Genomic DNA, 20,338 nt, shown 5'->3' on the forward strand with positions numbered 1-20,338 from the left:
ACACTAAAGTCAAGCATCACTGGCTGCGGTCAGTGTGGGGGTGGGTAACCGCTTGGATCAGTCTATGAAAGGATCGAGGGAGTGCGGTATTGGTCCTCGTTAAATTGTTCTACAGTAAAGTGCAGAGGATCAAAATTGTAATGCCATTCCTTTTCCAGACCGTCGGCAATAGCCCATCGTGCAGCTCCAGCAAAGAATACAGAGGGCTCTATATTCTTTGGCTCTAGTGCGACGTAAATAAACTATAACGAAATTTTAATTTAAAAATTGATTTAACTTAAATCGATATTATCAACCAATCGATATTATTGCGTTCCAATCCATCTTGTCTCTCAGCCATCCCGGCATGAAAAAAAAAGATTGAAAGACTACAAGCGAAGAAAACGAAATAGGGCATGAATATGTGAACGAAAAAGGTTTAATCGTTTTTTTTCATGCAGTTTTCCGTATCGGTTATAAAACACTACTAATATTTTTAAACAGTTTAAACCTTTTCAACTGTATGACACTGAACCGTTTTTATTTCTTTCAGAGAAAGCTGTACTGTTGACAATTTGCGCTTACATCACGCGCTCGAAGTTTAAAATCGAAATGAGCTAAAATTTTATTTAAAATCAATTTAAAAGGCTATTAATTTACATTAAGTATTTTTTATTCATGGTGGATATAGCTGGAAATTGTTCTTTTGAGGAAGACGATGTAAGATGTAGATATGTTTAAACCATGTTTGCTCTATTGCTTTAAAATAAGTGTATTTTTATTAAGTCTATATTTGATTCTTTTTTCATAAATGCTTTGACGATGTGGTTATTTTTTACGCTTTTAATTTTTTATTGTTAATGGTTGCAAATATGTTTTGTAAAATATTCTCTATTCATCTTGTTATTTGAAGATATTATAAGAAATTATATGAATGCAAGTGAGATTAAATTTAATTTGAAAAATTTCTGATTACTATAAAACTTTTAAGCTTGAAATTTTTGTTTTTTTTGCTTGAATTCAAAAACAAAATTACTCTAGTATTTTTAACTTAACATGGTGAGAATAGCATTTAAATTTTTTTGTAGCTTTTATTCTGCTAAATTACTATTGTTTGAAGTATTAAAAATTTTAATAAAATACTTAGTAAGAAATAAACAGAATCAAAATTTTTTCCTTTAAAATTCATAGCTACCATTAAATTATTTTGTACTATTAATAATTTAAAATATTCCCAGTGGTAAAGGCATATTGCATTATAAATAAATTTTAATTAACTTATTACGAAGTATAATTATCATAAATGCTTTGAATGATTTAAAGATAAAGTTCATAGATATAATGAGTATTTTTGAAATATGTTAATACTAATTTGAATAGTAATTTTAATATGAATATAAAGATAATATTGTAGAAAAAATGAATTATAAATTCAAAAAAAGTGTACTGATAAATTTAAAGATAATTGCATGTAAAAAATGTAACAATTTTATATTATTTATTAGAAAAAGAAAGATGTAATAATTGTTCTCACATCTACAGCGAACCATATTTTTATGAGACATTTTTAATTCTTTTAGCTTTTAATTTAAGTCACTTCATTTTAGAGTTATGGAATACTGAAGTTCTTGAATACAAAATTGGACATAATGTTATTATTCATGCACAAGAAATTAGAGATATCATTAGTAAAATAAAAATGTTTTTTAATTTATTAATTTGGGGACAAATATACATATCTTGATCTATCGCACCAACAACTATTGCCAAAGCCCCAAATGGATTTTAAATTTGCATTTATTTATTTAAAAAGAAATAAAAAAAAAACGTGTCAAGGTTTGTCAGACGTCTCTGAAAATTCTACTCTTCAAGTTGCTTACCTTGTGTAATGTTTCTCTTTTTAGTTTTTCGCAGGCCGCTGCCAGGAAGTTGCCAAGACTTGTCATTTTTTTTTTTTTTTTGCCATAGATCATGATAGAGATATATTCTCATTAACTTTAGGTTTTTTTTGACTCAAACATAGGCAATTGAAAATATTGGGCAATTTAAACTAAGAAGGATTCCTATAGATTTCCTATTGGCATGGGAAACATTCCGTAAAGCTCATGTTTTGATAAAATAAAAGTAGATATTGTTATTTGAAAATTTTAAATTTCTGTTACTAGTATGGTTATTGTTGAAGTTGCAAGTTTATCGTAGAAAAAAAAGCTAACATTTGCGAGAAATTTTAAAAACTTCCAGGAATACAGGTATAAAAAAAGTAGGTCATGGTCAAAAAAGTCATATTAAAAGTCATGGATATGGTACAAATAACAAAATAAAAGAGTTGAAAAATTATATTAATATTAATTTTATGCAATAGTAATATTTTTATTGAAATGAACAAAATATTGTGCAATGATAAATTATTTTCGTTACCGTTTTAACATTTGTCAAATTTTCATTGGACGGATTTGATATTTTATTTTTCTAATGCAATAATCTTAAGAAAAATTCACTTAATTAACAGGATTTGGATTGTATCTGAATTAATTTCTTATCATTTTGATTTAGACATTTTGAAATGTTTAATTAGTTATACATCATTAATTTTGAATGTTCAGAAAAGTACTAATTACTGTTTAAGACTAAATGAAAAATTTGAAAATATAAATCTCCCATTTATTTAATAATGTTGCTCAATTTGTACAATTTATAAAAATTTGGTAGTAAATTCGGCCTGGACAGACCCTTGGATGTTGTTAGTTATTTAATAATCACTCTGTAGGTATTTTAAAATGTCTATGGATAAGTTAAGTTGTGTGCATTATTTTGTATATTTTCTTTATACCTGGGGTCAAAAGATTCCAGTGATCTCATTTATTGATGATATTTACTAAAAGCTTGATCTATCATTAATTTTTCTTAATCAGGAGTTTTTTGCTGATGCTTTACGAAGTATATCTGAGATCGAAACATCTTCACAGAAAGTGGCAGAAGAGAGTTACTCAGTTAAACAAGGAAATCAGTTACTTCCATCGACACACCAAAATCAATTAAAAAACTATCATTCCGAAATCTCTAGTTCCTATAAAAAAACTGATTTTTGTGGTATCAAAAACTCTGATGATTATCATGATATTAATCCTGATATAAATAATTCAAGTTTTGTTCAAGATGAAAATTTCAGTACTAATCACCGTTTTCTTCCTGGATATACACCAAAAGCAATTAAAAGAAAGTTTCCAGGCCCAGCTGGAATTTTTTTTGATGAGGTAGTATAGTTTATTAATTCTTTGAAAAATTTATAATACAATTTTCAAGATACAGTAGAAGATGTATATAATTCAATTCTATATATTCTAATTTAAAAAGCTAAGTAAACAAAATGGATTAATTTGTTTTCTGCTAATTCTGCAGAAAATTTAAGTTTTTTTGTGCAAATAATAAATAGGTACAAGTGCAAATTTTGTGTTTTTAAAATTATTTACAAATATTAAAGCATTTAGTATAAAATTATTAAAGCATTTTAAGATTGATCTGTCTCAGACTAATATTGTAATATTTAGAAAGTAAGTTTAAAGATAAGTGTAATGATCTATTGATTAAGAAATTCCTTAAAACGCTAAGCCACAGATTTCAAGATTTGCATTATAAAGATCTTCTACTATATTATATTAATTTTTTTTAATCCTTTTATATATATATATATATATATATCAGGGTTGGGTTTTTGATGTCAAAAAGTGGTTTTTGACATGACATGGGTATAATACTGGTTTAAACCGTCAAAAATGTCAAAAACTGAAGTTTGCCAAGAAAATATACATATAAACTTCAAAACTACCAACAGTTGCCGTGCATTATATTGAAATTTAATTATACTGTAGGTAATCAGCAGGTTTTAAAATATTTTTTAATTAAAATTAAGGTAAAATAACAGATTTAAAATCTCAGAAATTTATATTCAAATGCATGTGCAGAAAAATTTTGCACAAAAATTGTTCAAATATTTATATTTAAAAAAAAAAAATTTCTTTTTGATACTTAAGAAAATTAAAAGTTTATTACTATGCATTTTTGACATATAAGGAACAAATAACTAATATTTATAAGGAACATACAAGTTATGTTGTATAAATACAAACTTGATATAAGATACAAGTGTATAAAAAAAAAATATTTAATGTTATACCGAATATCTTTATTATCCAGTATGTTAATTTGAATTTAAAAGTTGTTATATTTATGAATAATGATAAATATAATTCATATTGTTTATTATATTTATTTATAATTATTACACTTATCATTTTAAAACAATTTTTATCTCTTAATTTTTTTTTCTCCACTTGTTTTAAGAATACAAATAATGCATATCTTGAAAGCAAGAAGTAATTATTCAACAGCTGAATATTTAGATATTCAACAAAACTATATTGTATTCAGCAAAATGAAATTCACAAGTATTTGGATAAACTAAATTTTCAGCATAGTAAATGAATAGGCTGAATATACTGTAAATCGACACCAACTACTCTGTGTATTTAACAGAAAGCACTTAAATTTGTATTGTCTTCTGTTAAAAAGATTATTAAGAAGATTTAAAAGAATATTAAAAAGATTTTTCTTTAAAAGAAGATGTCTAATGTACAAAACTGCTAATGTTTATCTTTAAAAATGTCTTAATTTTTAGTATAATCTATACCAGTGGTGCGCAAACTAGGGGTCGCGACCCCTGTGGGGGTCGCCAGAAGTTTTTTGGGGGTCACCAAATTTTTATGAAATGCATTATTCCTGCATGCTGCATACTATACAGTGTACATATAAAGAGTGAAGCGCCGTCACTGCAATTTCATGCTGTCCACTCTTTCTTTGACCTAATGCGTAATGTATTCTCTATCTGGCTATCCGTGGAAAAACAATATCCCATTTTATACAAGAATACCATCAGAGTGTTAATACAATTTGCATCAACGTATTTAAGTGAAACTGGATTTAGCAAACTAGTTTCAATAAAAACTAAATACCGCTCGCGTTTAAACCCTGAAGATGATATGCGAATTGCAATTAGCAACATACATCCAAACATTGATGAGATAATTAGAAACTTGCAGCCACATACATCTCATTAAAGGGCAATTTACTGATTTTTGTGTTATACAAGAAGTATTTTCTTGAAATTATAAATAAAATTAATATGAGTCAAATATGATGATGTTTTTATTCGATAAAACGAAAGAAATGCTCAAAATATACATCGTATTTGTGAACATTTATCTCTAGGGGTCGCCAAAAATTTTCTCTCTACAAAAGGGGTCGCAGTTGAAAAAAGTTTGCGCACCACTGATCTATACTATACACTAAATTTCTTAATAATTTATTAAATAAATTTCTTAATAATACAGGGTGGCCACCCACCTGGAAAACCTGGAATTATCAGGGAATTTTTTTATACTGGAAAAAACCTGGAAATATCAGGGAAATTTGGATAAAAACCTGGAAAAATCAGGGAATTTTAAAGAAAAGCTGGAAATTTTTCTTTGATAATTTTTTTAATTTCACTAATTTAAATTATTTCATCCATTATACCCACTTTTTTTTAACGGAAATGTATCGCCAAACAGTTGAAATATCATCAACTTAGCAATACTTTGCTTGCATCAAAATTTGCACCATTATAATTCTGTTAAACTAGAATGCCATATAAAATTCTCCCACGGTTGCTAAACAAATGTGGAAACCTTTGACCGCTATGGGAATTTAGGAAAATTTAGGAAAGATTCTGGTGGAAAAAGGGATTAGGATATTAGCTTCTGTTTTTAAATTCTGTCCTTGGGCTGAATCCATTTATGGCTCAAGTTTGTTCCAATAATTTGGTGGTTATTTTTTTTTCTCGATTTTGACAAAATGTTTTTGTATTTTTAACTTTATAAAATTCTCCAAAAATTAGTTGATTAAATTTTATGATAATGGATTTTATATCGCACTCTTTTTCTTTTTCTACTCCCATTCAAAGAAATCTGTGAATTATTTTTTCTGAGCAAACCAACGAATCACACATTTTTTTACAATCGCTAACAGCAATGTTTGTCGACAAATTGTTAAAATTGTTGCATTAATGGCAATTTTTTCTAATTCATATTAACCTCTTATAACATATTTTAATTTTAAAAAAAGGCTCCTTTGTTGGTCAATATATGATTTTTGATTCAAAATTTTGTACCAAAACATTAAAAAATAAATAAAAAATCTTGAAAATTGTCAAAATAAATTATTTTTTTCAAGTATGATATGTTAAAAAAGTAACATTTTGAATAAAATATTTTATAATATAGATACTTTTCTTGTACACATCCTATACTTTATAAGAAAAAAGAAACAAAAACCTGGAAATTTTAAGATTTTTATCTGGAAAACCTGGAAAAATCAGGGAAATTTAAAATCTGATTCGAGTGGCCACCCTGTAATATCACTGCAGATTTTCAATAACACATGAAAATGAATACATAATATTACAAAAGATGTGAGTTTTCAAAAGTACAAGATTTTGGTTACTATTCAAAATATAAGTGTTTCTTCAAAATTTTAAATTTATTTTTTCTAGAACATATTTAGAAACACCATCCTTTAAAAAATATATAAATTTTATCCATTAATTAAATTTCACATATGAATATAGGTTTTTGACATTTTCGACATTTTTGACAGTGAGGTTTTTGACGTGACGGTTTAAACCATGGTTTAAACTGTCAAAAACTGTCACATGTCAAAAACCTGCCAACCCTGATGTGTGTATATATATATATATATATATATATATATATATATATATATATATATATATATATATATATATATATATATATATATATATATATATATATATATATATATATATAATATTTACTTTTACTTAATGTACATTTAGTATAGCAATTTATTTAAATTTACTTATATCAAATTGAACTTTTGAATTTTTTTATTTTAATTTTTTTTCTTCTTTCTTTTACTGACAACTTATTTAAGCTCTTTATTTATTATCCAAATTTTTGCTTAGAGGAGAGAAATAAACATAAATTCAGCTTAAATCTAGTATTCAAATAAGCATAAATTGTCTGAAAGTAAATTGAGCTATGTTTGAGATTTAGCTACTTATTTATGGTTTTTACATATATTTGGATTACCTATTCAATAATGACATAAAAATTTACTTTTATAAATCTTTCCAAACTCAATTTGCTATTTAATTTAAAAATGTCTTGCTAAAATTAAAATCTATCCCAATGTATTTTAATTCCATTATGTTGTATTTCAGTAAAAAAGTTTTAAAAAAAACCTTTATGATGCCAACTTGCCTTACTGAGTAGAGTAGTTAGAGATACTGACATAATTTAAAACTAAAAAACATGACTTTAACCAAAATTGTATTGGCAAGGTATGTGTTAAATGCCTCAATACTGATCAGATCTTTAAGAGACTAATTAAGTATTATTTATAAACTTGAAAATGATTTGAAACTAAAACGAAAACAGATATTGGTAGTTTTGTTGCTAAGCTAGAAGAAAAATGATATTTATCAATGCAAGGATTAGAAAAAGAGGGATATTTTGATAAATAAGCTAGCACGAACTGAGTTTACCTCTTAGATTTCTTAGGATTATTTATATCATATCTTTGTTCGAGTCTAAAGTTTACATAGTTGCATAAGTTTTTTTTTTCTTCATAAATTCTGAGAATTTACTGTTCTAAATTCTGTAAAGAAAACATTTTTCAATGTAGTATAATATTTTTAAATAGTACATTTTGATATGTAAAACTTATATAATTTTATATTTCAATTAGCCTCCAAGAAAACTGTCAGTTGGTAGTTCTGATGTTTCCAAGAACTTTAAGCCTACTGAGTTGGAAGTTGAAGTAATGTTTCTGTTCCTAGCTAATTATTAGCTCTTTTATCAATTAGTATTTCATTATAATGTTATATGACGTATGTGTGTGTATATATATATATATATATATAACATAAAAAGCTTCAATTAATCTTTTTATGTTAGTTTCTTTGCTATAAAACAACTCCTACTTTATTACTAATTAATTATTCAAATCGAAATACTTTCTCACACTTTTAAAAGCTACATCCTGTTTCTAGATCTATTTTTGGCCCAACTATGCATAAATTTAAATAAAGATCTTTTTTCCCTATTAAGCCGTGGGAATCACTCGAGCAAGTTCATTAACCAATAGTAATTTCTGAGATTTCCCTCTTTTCCCTAAATAGAGACATTTTAGGATTTTTTGCAAGATTTTCCCTACCAGAAAGACTGTTTGCTGATGGAGTAAACATCACTTCTTCGCTCCCACTCAACTAAGAATGATCAAATAAAAGTTACTCTGATTTAATTAAAATCCTGTGTCTGTTTTCCTGCTCGGTCCGACTGCATCATTTTACATATATATATCTAACAAAAGACAGCTTCAACTAAACTTTTTATTTTATTCCTTTTCTGTAAATCTTTTTCTTAATTTATTGTTCAAAATGAAATGCTTTTTCTCCCACTTTAAAATTTACCTCCTGTGTTTTAATCTATTTTTAGTTCAAGTATGCCTTAATTAACATTTTGAGGTTTTTCCCTTTGCTAATTTGTGGGAAACACTTTTTCCCTGGACCTATTTAGCAAACCAATTAAAATTTCCCTTATTCTCTTAAACGAAACATTTTACGAATTTACTTTGCAAGATTTTCCCTTACTCTTATTGAGGAGAGCAATGATTTTGTGTCACTTGGATGATTGTTATCTCTCTAATAATGATGAAATAAATATTGTGCCCTCTTTCCCTGCCTAAGACCTGTTTTTATCCTTCCTCTTTGCAATGACGTTAGATATATAAATCTTGATAAAACAAACTAAAATTTATATAATTAAAATAAATATTCTTTCAATAATTTCTAAAATATCATTGAATGCCAAATTTGTTGGTTGAGTAACACTTTAAAGGCATTTTAAAGCGTAAGACGTGAGCTTGAACGAGTTTTCGGCTGTCTTATCCTAAATATTTTGAATACGAGCCTGGGGTAGATTAGATTTGTTTGAATGCTTGCATACCTGGGATTTAATATAATTGGTTAAAGCTAAAATTTGTTAAAGATATAAAGCTGAAACTCATGGATATATGATATACATTATTTTATATATTTTTTTTATACTGTCTGTTTATTTGAAGGTAGTTAAGCATATGAAAATTTTTCAAGAGCCTAAAAATTTATTTAAGCCAAAGAGCCTGTGCTGGACTAGGGCTATTCTATTGAGACTGTCTCATCTCTAGATGACATAAAAACATTCTGTATTGGTATCATATAGCCAACAGATGTTGCTGTCAATAGCAGTTTTCATACTAGAATTGAACTGTGTAGATATGAATAAAATACTTATGTCCAAACTTGTCTTATTTTATGTATGACATGGTACACTAAAAACAGCAAATAAAGTGCACTCTTTTTTTGAATATTCTTTTTTCTCCTTAAATTGAAATCATATAAAATTCTTTTTAAAATGAATTTTTCCCATTTTTTTTTTCAATACTGTCTATGCATGGTTAAATATTTCTTAAGTTATTAATAGCAACTCTTGTTATTATTATTTATGGCTATCAGTTTATCGTAATTGCTATACTTAAATTAACTTATATTTTTTAGGTAGTAAAATTGATTGTGGTTATGAAGTATGCAACCAATTCTTGATTAAATATTTGATTTCAAAACTTAAAAACATAATATAAGATGATACCCACGAGCCTAACTGCTAGCTTAAAAGCCTAAAATTTGTCTTTATTTTTTATATGAAAAATATTTACCTTGTTTTAGCATAGCTAAAAAATATAACAATATTAAAATGCTGTTATATTTTTCATTATTGTATTAAAAGTTCAGTTTTTTTAAAAAAAATTTTGTATTTCGCAATATTTATAATTGTTTATATTTTTGTAGCCAATAAAAAGCTCTCAATTTTCTGTTGAAGAGTTGCTGACGGCTCCCTCGTGGAACAAACTTCAACTAGATGTTTCATCCAACCACAGTTTCCTCTCAAATGCTCAAAACTTCAGTGTTCAACAAGTTCGAAGTGATGTAAGTAGAAATGCATAAAATAGTAATTAACTCATGTAAATTATAACAATAATGTATAAAATAGTAATTAACTCATGTAAATAACAACTTTCTGATTAGCCTCAAATTTTTAATGGGGAACTGGATGCCTATATAGGTTTTAATCATTTCTTAATCACTACAAGCAGAATATATTCGCAATCAACTGCTTATATTTCAATTGGAGCCCTGTGTTCAATGACTACACAAGTTACAATTAATTCCTGAATGAGACCAAGCTAAAATTATTGCTAATCAAAGTCTGTGCTGAATGACATTACAAGTTTCAATTAATCCTAATTGCTTGTAGCAAAATTAATTACCAATCCCAATTTTTACTTTTCTTTCTGACTAGCAACATAATTCATTAATCATTCATAGCAAAACGGAGAGAAAAAAAATGTGTTTTGTAAAAATAAATATCCAATGTATTATTTGATAGAATGCATTGCTATGCTGTTATAAATGTTACCAGAAAATTCCACATGAAGTCTCTGTACACTTTTCCATTTTTATATATCCGTCGTTGAACAGCCGACCCAATTTTGGGATTACGATTACTAACGTTCGACTCCATAGTCTTGATTTTGATCCATTCCAGAAGACAAGGAAACTCCTGGATCAGTATCCCCAGAGATATTGATTTGTTATGGGAACATGGAGGACTTTGCAACTCGACAGATTTAACATGGATCAGTCACCATTTGCTACACTGGGAGTCTTTGGCTGCCGGGGATCGAATTTATCACTGATCAAAATTTTGACTATTTAACAGCATAAACAAATCAACAGATACAAAGCTAAAACAAAAGAAATAATAAAATGAAAATGTTTTAACATTCATGGTTTTCAAGTGATTAAAAGAAAAAGTTTTTTTTTTTCAATCCTAATACAAAACAATGTTAGGATGCATCATTTTATCCATAAACTTTATCTGTGTAAAATCAGGATGACCACAGAACTAGAAAAGTCAGGGAATTAAATTTAAAAACTCCCCCCCCCCAAAAAAAATTAATCAGAGAATGTACAGTCAACCCTCCTATAACGCGGTACTCTCAGAACGCGGTTTCCATATAACGCAGAGTTGAAAATGCAACAGCCCTCCTATAACGCGGTACTCTTAGAACGCGATTTCCGTCAAAAAAAAAGCTACAATCGAAAACCAATGTGAATGTGCCAAGTGAGGAAGACATTTTGCCTATTAAAAGAAGACGAGTTAGGCGACTCATATTATCTGACAGCGAGGATGAGTGTTGAAAGATTAAATTTTACTAAAGTCTTTCTTGTTTTTGTTGGAAAACAGTTTTTTTAGTTTAATTTTGGTATCATTTCTTTATATAAACTCTTCAATTCAATAAAAATAATTGATAATTTATCTTGTCCTTATTGGTCTCCATATAACGCGGTACGAATGATGTGATTTGTACTAATTCTGCGTTTCTTATAGCGCGGTTTCCATACAACGCGGTAGACGGTTTCCATAGAACGCGCTACGAATTAGCCTGGTTTGTACAGTTAAATCCGAGTTTCTTATAGCGCGGTTTCCATATAACGCGGTACACACTCACCGCGTTATAGGAGGGTTGACTGTATTAGTTAAGTTTTTAGGTACCTAAAATTGGAATTTTTTTTCCCTCTTCAAAAAATTTGTCTTGTAGTAATCTTTTACTTTTATTAAGTCATTTATTTTCTACTCTAATAGTTTTTTTTATAAGTGTTTTGTAATGTATTTTACGTTTAAGAATAATACACAGCTGAAAATTAATAATGGGAAATTTGTAAAAATCATTCTGGAATAAGCACAAAATGTTGGGAAATTTTTTAAGTTAGTTTTCACATAAGGTGTGACAGATACAAAATAATTTTTTTCATTTTTAATAATTTGAAAAATTTTATTTTTAAAGCTTTTTATTTATATGATTGAATATTTCTGAAGAAAATGTTAAAAAAACATTTTGAAGAAACAAATTTCAGGGAATATCATCTTTTAATTATCTTCTATTATGGAAGTTTTGTTGGTAATTTGTATTAAGCCAAATTTTTAATGCCTATTTATTTTGTATTAGGAAGGCTTACATCATTCTAAAAATATTTTTTTCTACTAATATTTGAAATTGTTATTGGCTATTAATGATATTCTCTATCTGTAGAATTTTTTGTATTTTTTTAAATAGCTTCCATTTTAAGAAAATAAGTTTTTTACAAATTTGCAATACAGGACTGATAATTTTATGAAATAAATAATATTTACTCATGTCATGCCAGTCTTTAAAATGGTACCATATATTTGGTGTTTGAGTTGTTCATTTGTTTTAAATAACTTTTAATAAAATTTTATTTTGTTGAAAAAGTGATTGAAGAATTAAATTTCTACTAATTACCCTGAATTTATTTATTTTAGACTTCAAGGAAAAAATTGCCAAAACATATAGTTGTTCCAATTCTTTGTCTGTATATAAAGCAATTTGACTCTGATGAACCAGTATCAATTTATATGGATGACACTGGTTAGTTTTGCATGCATATTTTAATGTTATTAAAGAGAAAACTATTCAGATAATTTTGAATTTTTCTATAACATTTCAGGTGAAATCACAGGAAAAGTTGATAAAGAAGTTCTTGAACATTACAGAAATTATATTAAAACTGGAACTTCCCTAGTTCTGAAAAAAGTAATACTTTTCAATAATATAAAAATGAATTTTTTAATGGATATTTCGTTTTTATTGTTATCACTATGGATTATATATGTACAGTGCACAAAAAAAGTCACCCAGAATAATTTTTATTTCAATTATCGGATTCCATGAGCTAAGTGTATATCTTGATGGTTCCTGAGAGTGACATCAAATATGCAAATTAATTAATGTTAAGTGCTAACTGTTAAGTTATGAAAACAGATACAAAAACATATATTCTTTGGATAAACATATTTGGATGTGATATATATATGTTACGGGCAATGTAATTATTTAGGTCAGTATTCATAATGCTTATTTATTATGAATAATGACCATTTAAATTGGACAATTTGATAAAATTGAATTACTTTACGATAATTTCTCACATTGCCCGGTCATTATAAATACCGCTATTATTTCTTTGGGCACTTTGATTAATTGACAGCAATGGGACAACCACGTGCGTGTGGTGTGATTCTGGCTGGCCAATTATTTCCGGTGAATGTTGACAATCAAATTAGTCGCTTTGGTGAATGTCCGAAATATTTATTACATCCAATTTGATACTAATTTATTCGTGGATATAATTTTTATTCGATATTTTAATACTTACTGACGATAGATTAGAACAAACATCAGTGTTTGGAGTATCGGGCAAATATATATCGGGCAGTGGCACTTGATCTTAAAAAAACATCAGTGTAGGGTATACCAGGCAAATGTATACCGGGCAGTGGCACTGAACCTTAAAAAAACATCAGTGTATGGTATACCGGGCAGTGGCACTTGACCAGACCTAGTATGACTAGACCTTCGGTAAATGTCCGAAATATATACTAGGTCTAGTGCCACTTTTGCTATAGCTTAAATATTTAAAAAAAATTAAGCAAAGCGTTTGAATCAATTTTAAACTGATACTGAAATTATTACTTTAAAATTAAAAAACAAATTTAATAAAAACTGAGCCGGATAAGAGTAATTGAAGTAGTTGCAATCTTACAGTGCAACTACTTCATCTTACAGTGCAAGTGCGGGAAAAAATTAAAAAAAAAAAATTATCCAGGTGCATCTAAAAGTGGATGAATATCCCATGACACCCTGTGGCTGTGTGTGACACAAATTGCCTACTTGACTTTTAGCATTATACATAATGACCTGGCAATGTAATAATTGCAACATAATTTATCATTTTGTCATATCCTTCTGGGCGCTTTTTAAATTGCCCGGGCATTATAAACAATGCCCAATTATTTACATTGCCCATGACATATATATATCACTTTATTTGGCTTTATGACCCTTGAAATATGGGGCTAGCCTCAATCTGGAAATCATGACTCTTATAGTTTTGTCAGGAGAGTGGATGTAAGTTAGAATGTTAATACCCTTTATGTTGTACCCTGTATTGTTAAGATAATACCCTTAATGGTATGTACCTTTAATTTTTGTGTTTTTGATCATATCTTTGAAACTAATTGAGCAATTTCAAAAAAAATTTTCTCCCAGAAGATAGTTTCATGTGAAAAATAAATTCTAATAACTTTTTATTATTTAATTTAATAATGGATGGAAAAATTTTGAATTATGAGGCCTACGTTTTTTTTTAAAACACATTAATCTACATATTTTTCTATAGAAAAATCTAAAGTTTAAATTGTTTTTAAATAGTGAAAGCTGAGAAAAAATACAATTAATTGTTTTTAAAAATCTAATTTAGCGACAATGAAAAAATATATAAATAGAGCAATTAATTCCTAAATGTAGTAAACTTACGAGAAACTTTACTTTAAGCTTAGCGTAAATCCAATTTATGATTTTTCATTGTTTTTTAACGATATCATTTTATCTTAATTATAAAAGATATCTGCTAATTTACACTTAATTTAGTAAAGAGATTTGAATTAAATATCATATTTAACGATTGTCAAGTTTTATAAAAACATGTTTTTGATTGAATGTGGTTATGCATCTGCTTTATTTTATTTTTTATTTGTGTGCTTTAGTATGCATATATTTGGAATAATATATTTTTAGAATTAAGCAATAAAAGCTTAAACAAAGACACTTGCTTTGCGAAAGGTATCTTTATAACTTCTAAAATAAAACTCTTGTAACCTCAACAATGATTATATGAAATGGTGTTAGTCACTCCTAAGAGTAATGAGTTACCAAACATCTAGAACTGCTGAATATATAGCCAAAATTTTTAAACGTTTTAAAGTATCTCAGTATCTAATGTATCATCCTAAACATTTTCATTTTAAAATTAAATTTTGCAAAGCTATTTAACTAATTATTTGATTATTTACATTTTTAAAATTTTCCTTTTTGCCACTGCATAGATTTTTTTTATGAAACACTAATATATTTTGTTCCATTTTTATTAGTACTTAAATTCAAGTTTTTTTTTATTTATTTAAATTAAACATTCCTTTGAAATTCGCTCAAAAGTCTCAGAACTAAAGCCAATGAGCTGAGAATTAAACCTTGTCAAGAATTTACATTTTGCTATTTTAAAATTTACACACCACATTAATTAAGAGGAAATTTTTTATTTTAATGTCTTTTTTATTTGTTAGATTTAAAAAAATAAATACATATTAGTACAACTCAAGAGACTATAACAGTTTGCTTGGTTTTTTAAATAAACAAATTTGAACTATTTTATTTTGACGTTTTAACCTATTCCTCTGCAAACTTTAAATAAGCTTTTCTTTTAGAAAAAGATAATTTGGAAAAAATATACCCAAGAAAGTTGTTAAAAATTATTTTTCAACTGTAGCACAATTCATAAGAAATTATTGCAATATAATTTGTTTTCAGGAAAAGGCCTCACTGTGCCTATGTTTTATAATTCGCAAAATTAATACAAGCTTTGCTAATGAAACAATTTTTCAAAATAAATTAAACTTGCTAGAACTTAATTTTGTTTAATTTTAGAGATTTATTGATAAAGGTGTGTTTTTCAAATCTTTTTGTTGTTGTTGTTCCATTTGAAATGTAAATCTAGATATATTATTATAATTAACTTAGTTGGTTGAAAGCTGGTAAAGCCAATTAAAATTTGTCCTATAGATTTCCAACGGTATATATTTCATTTGCAATGTAACAACCATATTCAGGTTGCAAATAGGATTTGTTTGAGCTTATTGTATTTACATGTGCAATTTTTCTCAACACCTAGTTTTGTTCTTTTAATATTTAGTCTGTTTTTCTTTCATAAATAAGATTTATTTCTACTTTTTAGATTACATTTGTATGTAATGTTATGCTGTTAGAAAAGACAAATTTAGTATCCATATATCTTGATGACGGAACTGTTCATCATATACAAAACTGGGATAGTATAGTTGAAGAATCTTTAAATGGTTGCATTTTTCCAGAGACTCCAAAACTTTTAAAGAAGTCTGGGAAACTACATCATTCAAAAATTACACCAACCTTAAAACAAACACCTAACAGAAACGATGAATTAACACCATCATCAGGATCTCGAACATTTCTACCCATAAGGATATCCCATGCTAATGTCAATTCTCCTTCAAACTCAAATGTAATTAATCATTCAAATATGTCAATTGATGCAGCAAATTTGAGTCATCCTGATTTAGAAATGGGTAAGTATTTATTACTGTAAAATTTATCCTTATGGTGTATTAATCTGTATTACCTGTGTATTACCTGTATGGTGTTGTCTATAAACTAAAAGTAACTTGTTAAGGGTGTTCTAAAAGTGACATAAGAAAAATAATTTAAAGAAGATTGGAAATGTAGTTAGCTGTGTTCCGCTCAGGAAATGGGCTGATTTATTTTTTATCAAGTTTCATGTTTAGTTACTAAGTCCATCAACAAGTGGCACTGTTGAGAAAAATTATGAAACTTTCATTTCAAAAGAATTATCATTTTCAATAACTATGCCGCACTGTAGTTTTTGTACTCAAAAGAGCATATTCTCTCCCTTTAGGGTTTAGTTATATTATTAAAACAGTTGTTGATGGGTGTTTAATAAGAAATGTTTGAGAACAGTCAGTTTTGTTGAATTTGATCTTATTGCTTTTTTGTAGTAAAAGTAGTGTGGTCAAGGGAGCCATGAAAGTTATGGATTTATTATTTTGCGATACTGACCACTACCTACAAACTACCTTTGATATAATTCCAGTATTTTATACTGGCAACCCTCCTTTTCTATAGTACTGCAGTAAAATATATAGTATTTCCAAAACAGTTTTTTAAATTATTGGTCATTCAAACTATTGACTACCCAGTATAACGTGGGTAACATAACAACTTAATGAATGTACTTATTGTTATTGTGAGCTATAGGTAGTTAAAAAAAAACATTAAGTGATTTTTATATTTTATTTAATGTGCTTGTAATGGTGAATTATAATGAATAATTATTGAAAAATGGCGGAGAGAAAACTACTAACTAAGTATTTGATTTTATACAAGCAATATGGGGACAAGAAATAACACCTAAGGAAAAGGAAATGAGTATAGCCTGTGTAATACACAAGAAAGGAGATATACTTGGGTGTTACATTGCATAGAGGAATCGGCTTATAGTGTTATATTGTATAGAGAAATCGGCAAGTTTAAGTATTTTCAAATATTCTATTTAACAGATTTTCTGCAGCTATAGATCAGATATTCAACATCTGACAGATTATGAAGACAAAAGAATTCGGTATTGATACACACCACTGCTTAATCTACTTTAAAACTGCTTATAGTTTTAATCAAAAGGCTCCCATAGCAGAGTTTAAAATTCCGGGCAAGTTGTTAAGCCTCATATTAAATGAAACTAAAATCGTAATCTAATACAGAATAGTTTATGGTAATGAAGAAGTGTGTTTGACAGAAGGATGCACCAACGTGCCTTATTTTTAATAGCATTAAAAAAAAATGGTTAGAGATTCCAACATCAAAACCAGAGAAAAGAAGCTTTCTTATCTTTAGAAAAAGAGTCTCTTATGACGGGCCTCAGAATTAATGAGATACATGCCTTGCACAAAATCTTGAAAATCTACTTCAAAAGTGAGGAGTATAACTGTGAGGCAGTTGATAGCTTCACTCATCTAGGCTTTGAAATTAAAAAAGAATTACTATGTCCAACAAATGTTTTAATGTAATACGGAAATCGGACGTTATATCAAAAGAAAGACGAAGTTTTATTGTATTAAGATCTATTTCCACATTTTATTTTATAACCGTCGTTGAACAGCCAAACTAATTTTGGGTTTACGACTACTCATGTTCAAATTTGTAGCCTTGTAATTTTGACCCCAATCCAGACCCTGGATCAGTACCCCCTGATGTATGATTTGTTATGGGAACATGGAGGACTATTTACTACACGGCGAGTCTTCGGCCAGTGAGGACCAAACCCCCAACGGTTGGACATGGGCCAAAATCAGTATCGATTTTAAGCATCAATTATTTAGATTTAGACATGCATTTTAAAATGACCATAAATGAAGCTTTAAGACATCTCTTTCTACGTTCTTCATTTTAAAAATACGAGCGAGCTCAAAGCTTTGAAAGGAACAGTAAATGCAGTGCCAGGTGTTGAGTTCATTTAAGAGTTTTACTATTTTCTATGTAGCTGATAATATTTCGTCCATTTTGGAAGTAATATGACCGAATCAAAATTCTGTTTTTCTTTATAAGCATATTACTAGAGAAATTTTTCCTTAATAATTTGATTTAAAAATATTAAAGAGTTCAGAATAATTTTTTTCTGTGTATTAAATAGATGCATTCGAAATTTTCAAACTAAACTATAAATAATGGATTTTTTTTAAAAAAATAAAATTTAAGTAAAAATTTTTGAACTTAGGGTTATCAAATGAAGTTAGGAAATACATATCTTCCTAAATATTTCATATTTTCTGTCATCCACTCTACAGAGCAAAAAAAAAATTTATGTCGTGAAACGCCTAAAATAGCAAAGATTGCTTTTTTTTCTCTTTTCTATATTGAAAATAGATAAAATACTTTTCGTAAGTAAGTTTTTGCAGAAAATTTAAAGAATTATTTTATGATTGAAAATGTTAGTGCACAGTTTTCTTAGAGTGGCATTTAGAATAAAATTTTCTTTTCGCTGCAGTTTAAGCTCACTTTTATATCATTCTACAAATAGATACAACATCAAATATTTAGAGTTGGAAAGGTCAGCAAAATTGCAATTTAAAATTTTTCTACTGAGCATGCCTAGTTTCCTTATTGAAAATGCAGTTTTTTTATGCATTTAAATTTTTTTTAGATGATTTTGATGAACTTTTGGGAAATCTTGATGAAGAGTCTTTTTGTGAGGATTTTTAAAAATGAAGTTACAAGCTATGTATATTTATTTTCAATTGCTGATCAAGAAAGAGAATTATTTTTGTTTCTAGCTGCAATGCATCCAAGAATCTGAGTTAATGTATATATTAAGTGAAAAGAGTATTTTCATTTACATAATAAAAATGTATTATATCTAGTTTCTTTTAAGCACTCTACCATCCATCTGAAAATTTCAAATTAAATTCTTCAAGCAAGTCAAAAGTAATTTTTATAAAATTCTTCTTCTATAACGGAAAAAGCGAAAGTTGTTACTTTTATTAACTATTAAATAAATTTAATGGGTAATAGGCATTAAATAGGTTTTTTATGTGTTTAGATATGGGCTAAAGTGATTTTTCAAAAAAAAAAAAAAAAAAGTGTTTTAATTAAATGGGGCTTACCTGAGGGTGTGGAAAACTAAGCGATTTTTTTGAATTACTAAATTTTTATCTGGGGCTAATTTTTTTTTTATCATTTTAACACAATTGGCAAGCTATATTTTTTAATGTTACACAATGTATAAAACTTTCATCATCAAAAACTGTAGCAAGAAATAGTCTTGTGAAAACATGATAAAAATTACTTTTAGAATGTTCCTTATGTAAGAAATAAAACGTTTTCTTATATTTACTATTTAGTTTTATAGACAAGCTTCTAAGGTATTGGCTAAATAACATAATTAAAATGTTTATCAAAATCTGAAGATGACATATAACGTTTTGTCTGATGAAATATTGATAAAATCCATATTTTACATTACCTTTTTAAAATTGCATGTAAAAATTTTTGATTAGCATAATTTACAATGCAAGGTGTACAGTGCGAACATTAGAAAATGGAATATCTTAATAACTTTTGATCTGAGGATTAGATTTTTATGTACTAAGATGGAATCATAATAATTCGAGGATATTTAAAGTTAAACACGACTCAAAACATACTTTTTCTAAGTGAGCATTAGACATTTTTTTAATGGCTTTAGACCTTAAAATATGAAGGTAGTTACAGTCTGGAAAATAATAGCCCAGAGTTTTAACAGGATCCCTTTATGCTAATTTCAGGGTATCTGCTACATTTTAGATTTTGAAATTCATGACTTTCCAGGACTAATTCCTAGAATTTTTCATGACTTAACGAAGTTACTATTTTCTCTAACAAAAACACAAGAAATTTAAAAAAGCATTATAATAACATAAATTGAAATGATAGGTATAACCAAAACTGTTATACTCTG

At 27.5% G+C, this 20,338-nt stretch overlaps 1 protein-coding gene across 1 annotated transcript; it reads left to right on the plus strand.

The window, feature by feature from the left end:
* Nucleotides 1–529: 529 nt before the first annotated feature.
* On the plus strand, nt 530–19,261 carry LOC107448801 (uncharacterized). The gene is made up of 8 exons (XM_016064141.4): nt 530–699; nt 2,892–3,233; nt 7,804–7,875; nt 9,944–10,081; nt 12,501–12,606; nt 12,686–12,771; nt 16,028–16,397; nt 19,046–19,261. Exons 1-8 carry the CDS (start codon nt 658–660, stop codon nt 19,102–19,104), a joined length of 1,215 nt encoding a protein of 404 aa, XP_015919627.2. The 5' UTR covers nt 530–657; the 3' UTR covers nt 19,105–19,261.
* The last annotated feature ends 1,077 nt before the right edge of the window (nt 19,262–20,338 follow it).

The sequence above is a fragment of the Parasteatoda tepidariorum genome, chromosome 7 (assembly GCF_982258835.1).
Source record: "Parasteatoda tepidariorum strain Cologne lab strain chromosome 7, Ptep-v5.0, whole genome shotgun sequence".
NCBI lineage: Eukaryota > Metazoa > Arthropoda > Arachnida > Araneae > Theridiidae > Parasteatoda > Parasteatoda tepidariorum.

What these genes read in the sequence shown, in the direction of transcription:
- LOC107448801 (XM_016064141.4), top strand. Translation starts at nt 658, where the DNA reads ATGGTGGATATAGCTGGAAATTGTTCTTTTGAGGAAGACGAT. An exon ending in GTTCTTTTGAGGAAGACGAT is followed by an intron (nt 700 to 2,891) that starts GTAAGATGTAGA and finishes TTTCTTAATCAG; the next exon opens with GAGTTTTTTGCTGATGCTTT. An exon ending in TTCAACAAGTTCGAAGTGAT is followed by an intron (nt 10,082 to 12,500) that starts GTAAGTAGAAAT and finishes TATTTATTTTAG; the next exon opens with ACTTCAAGGAAAAAATTGCC.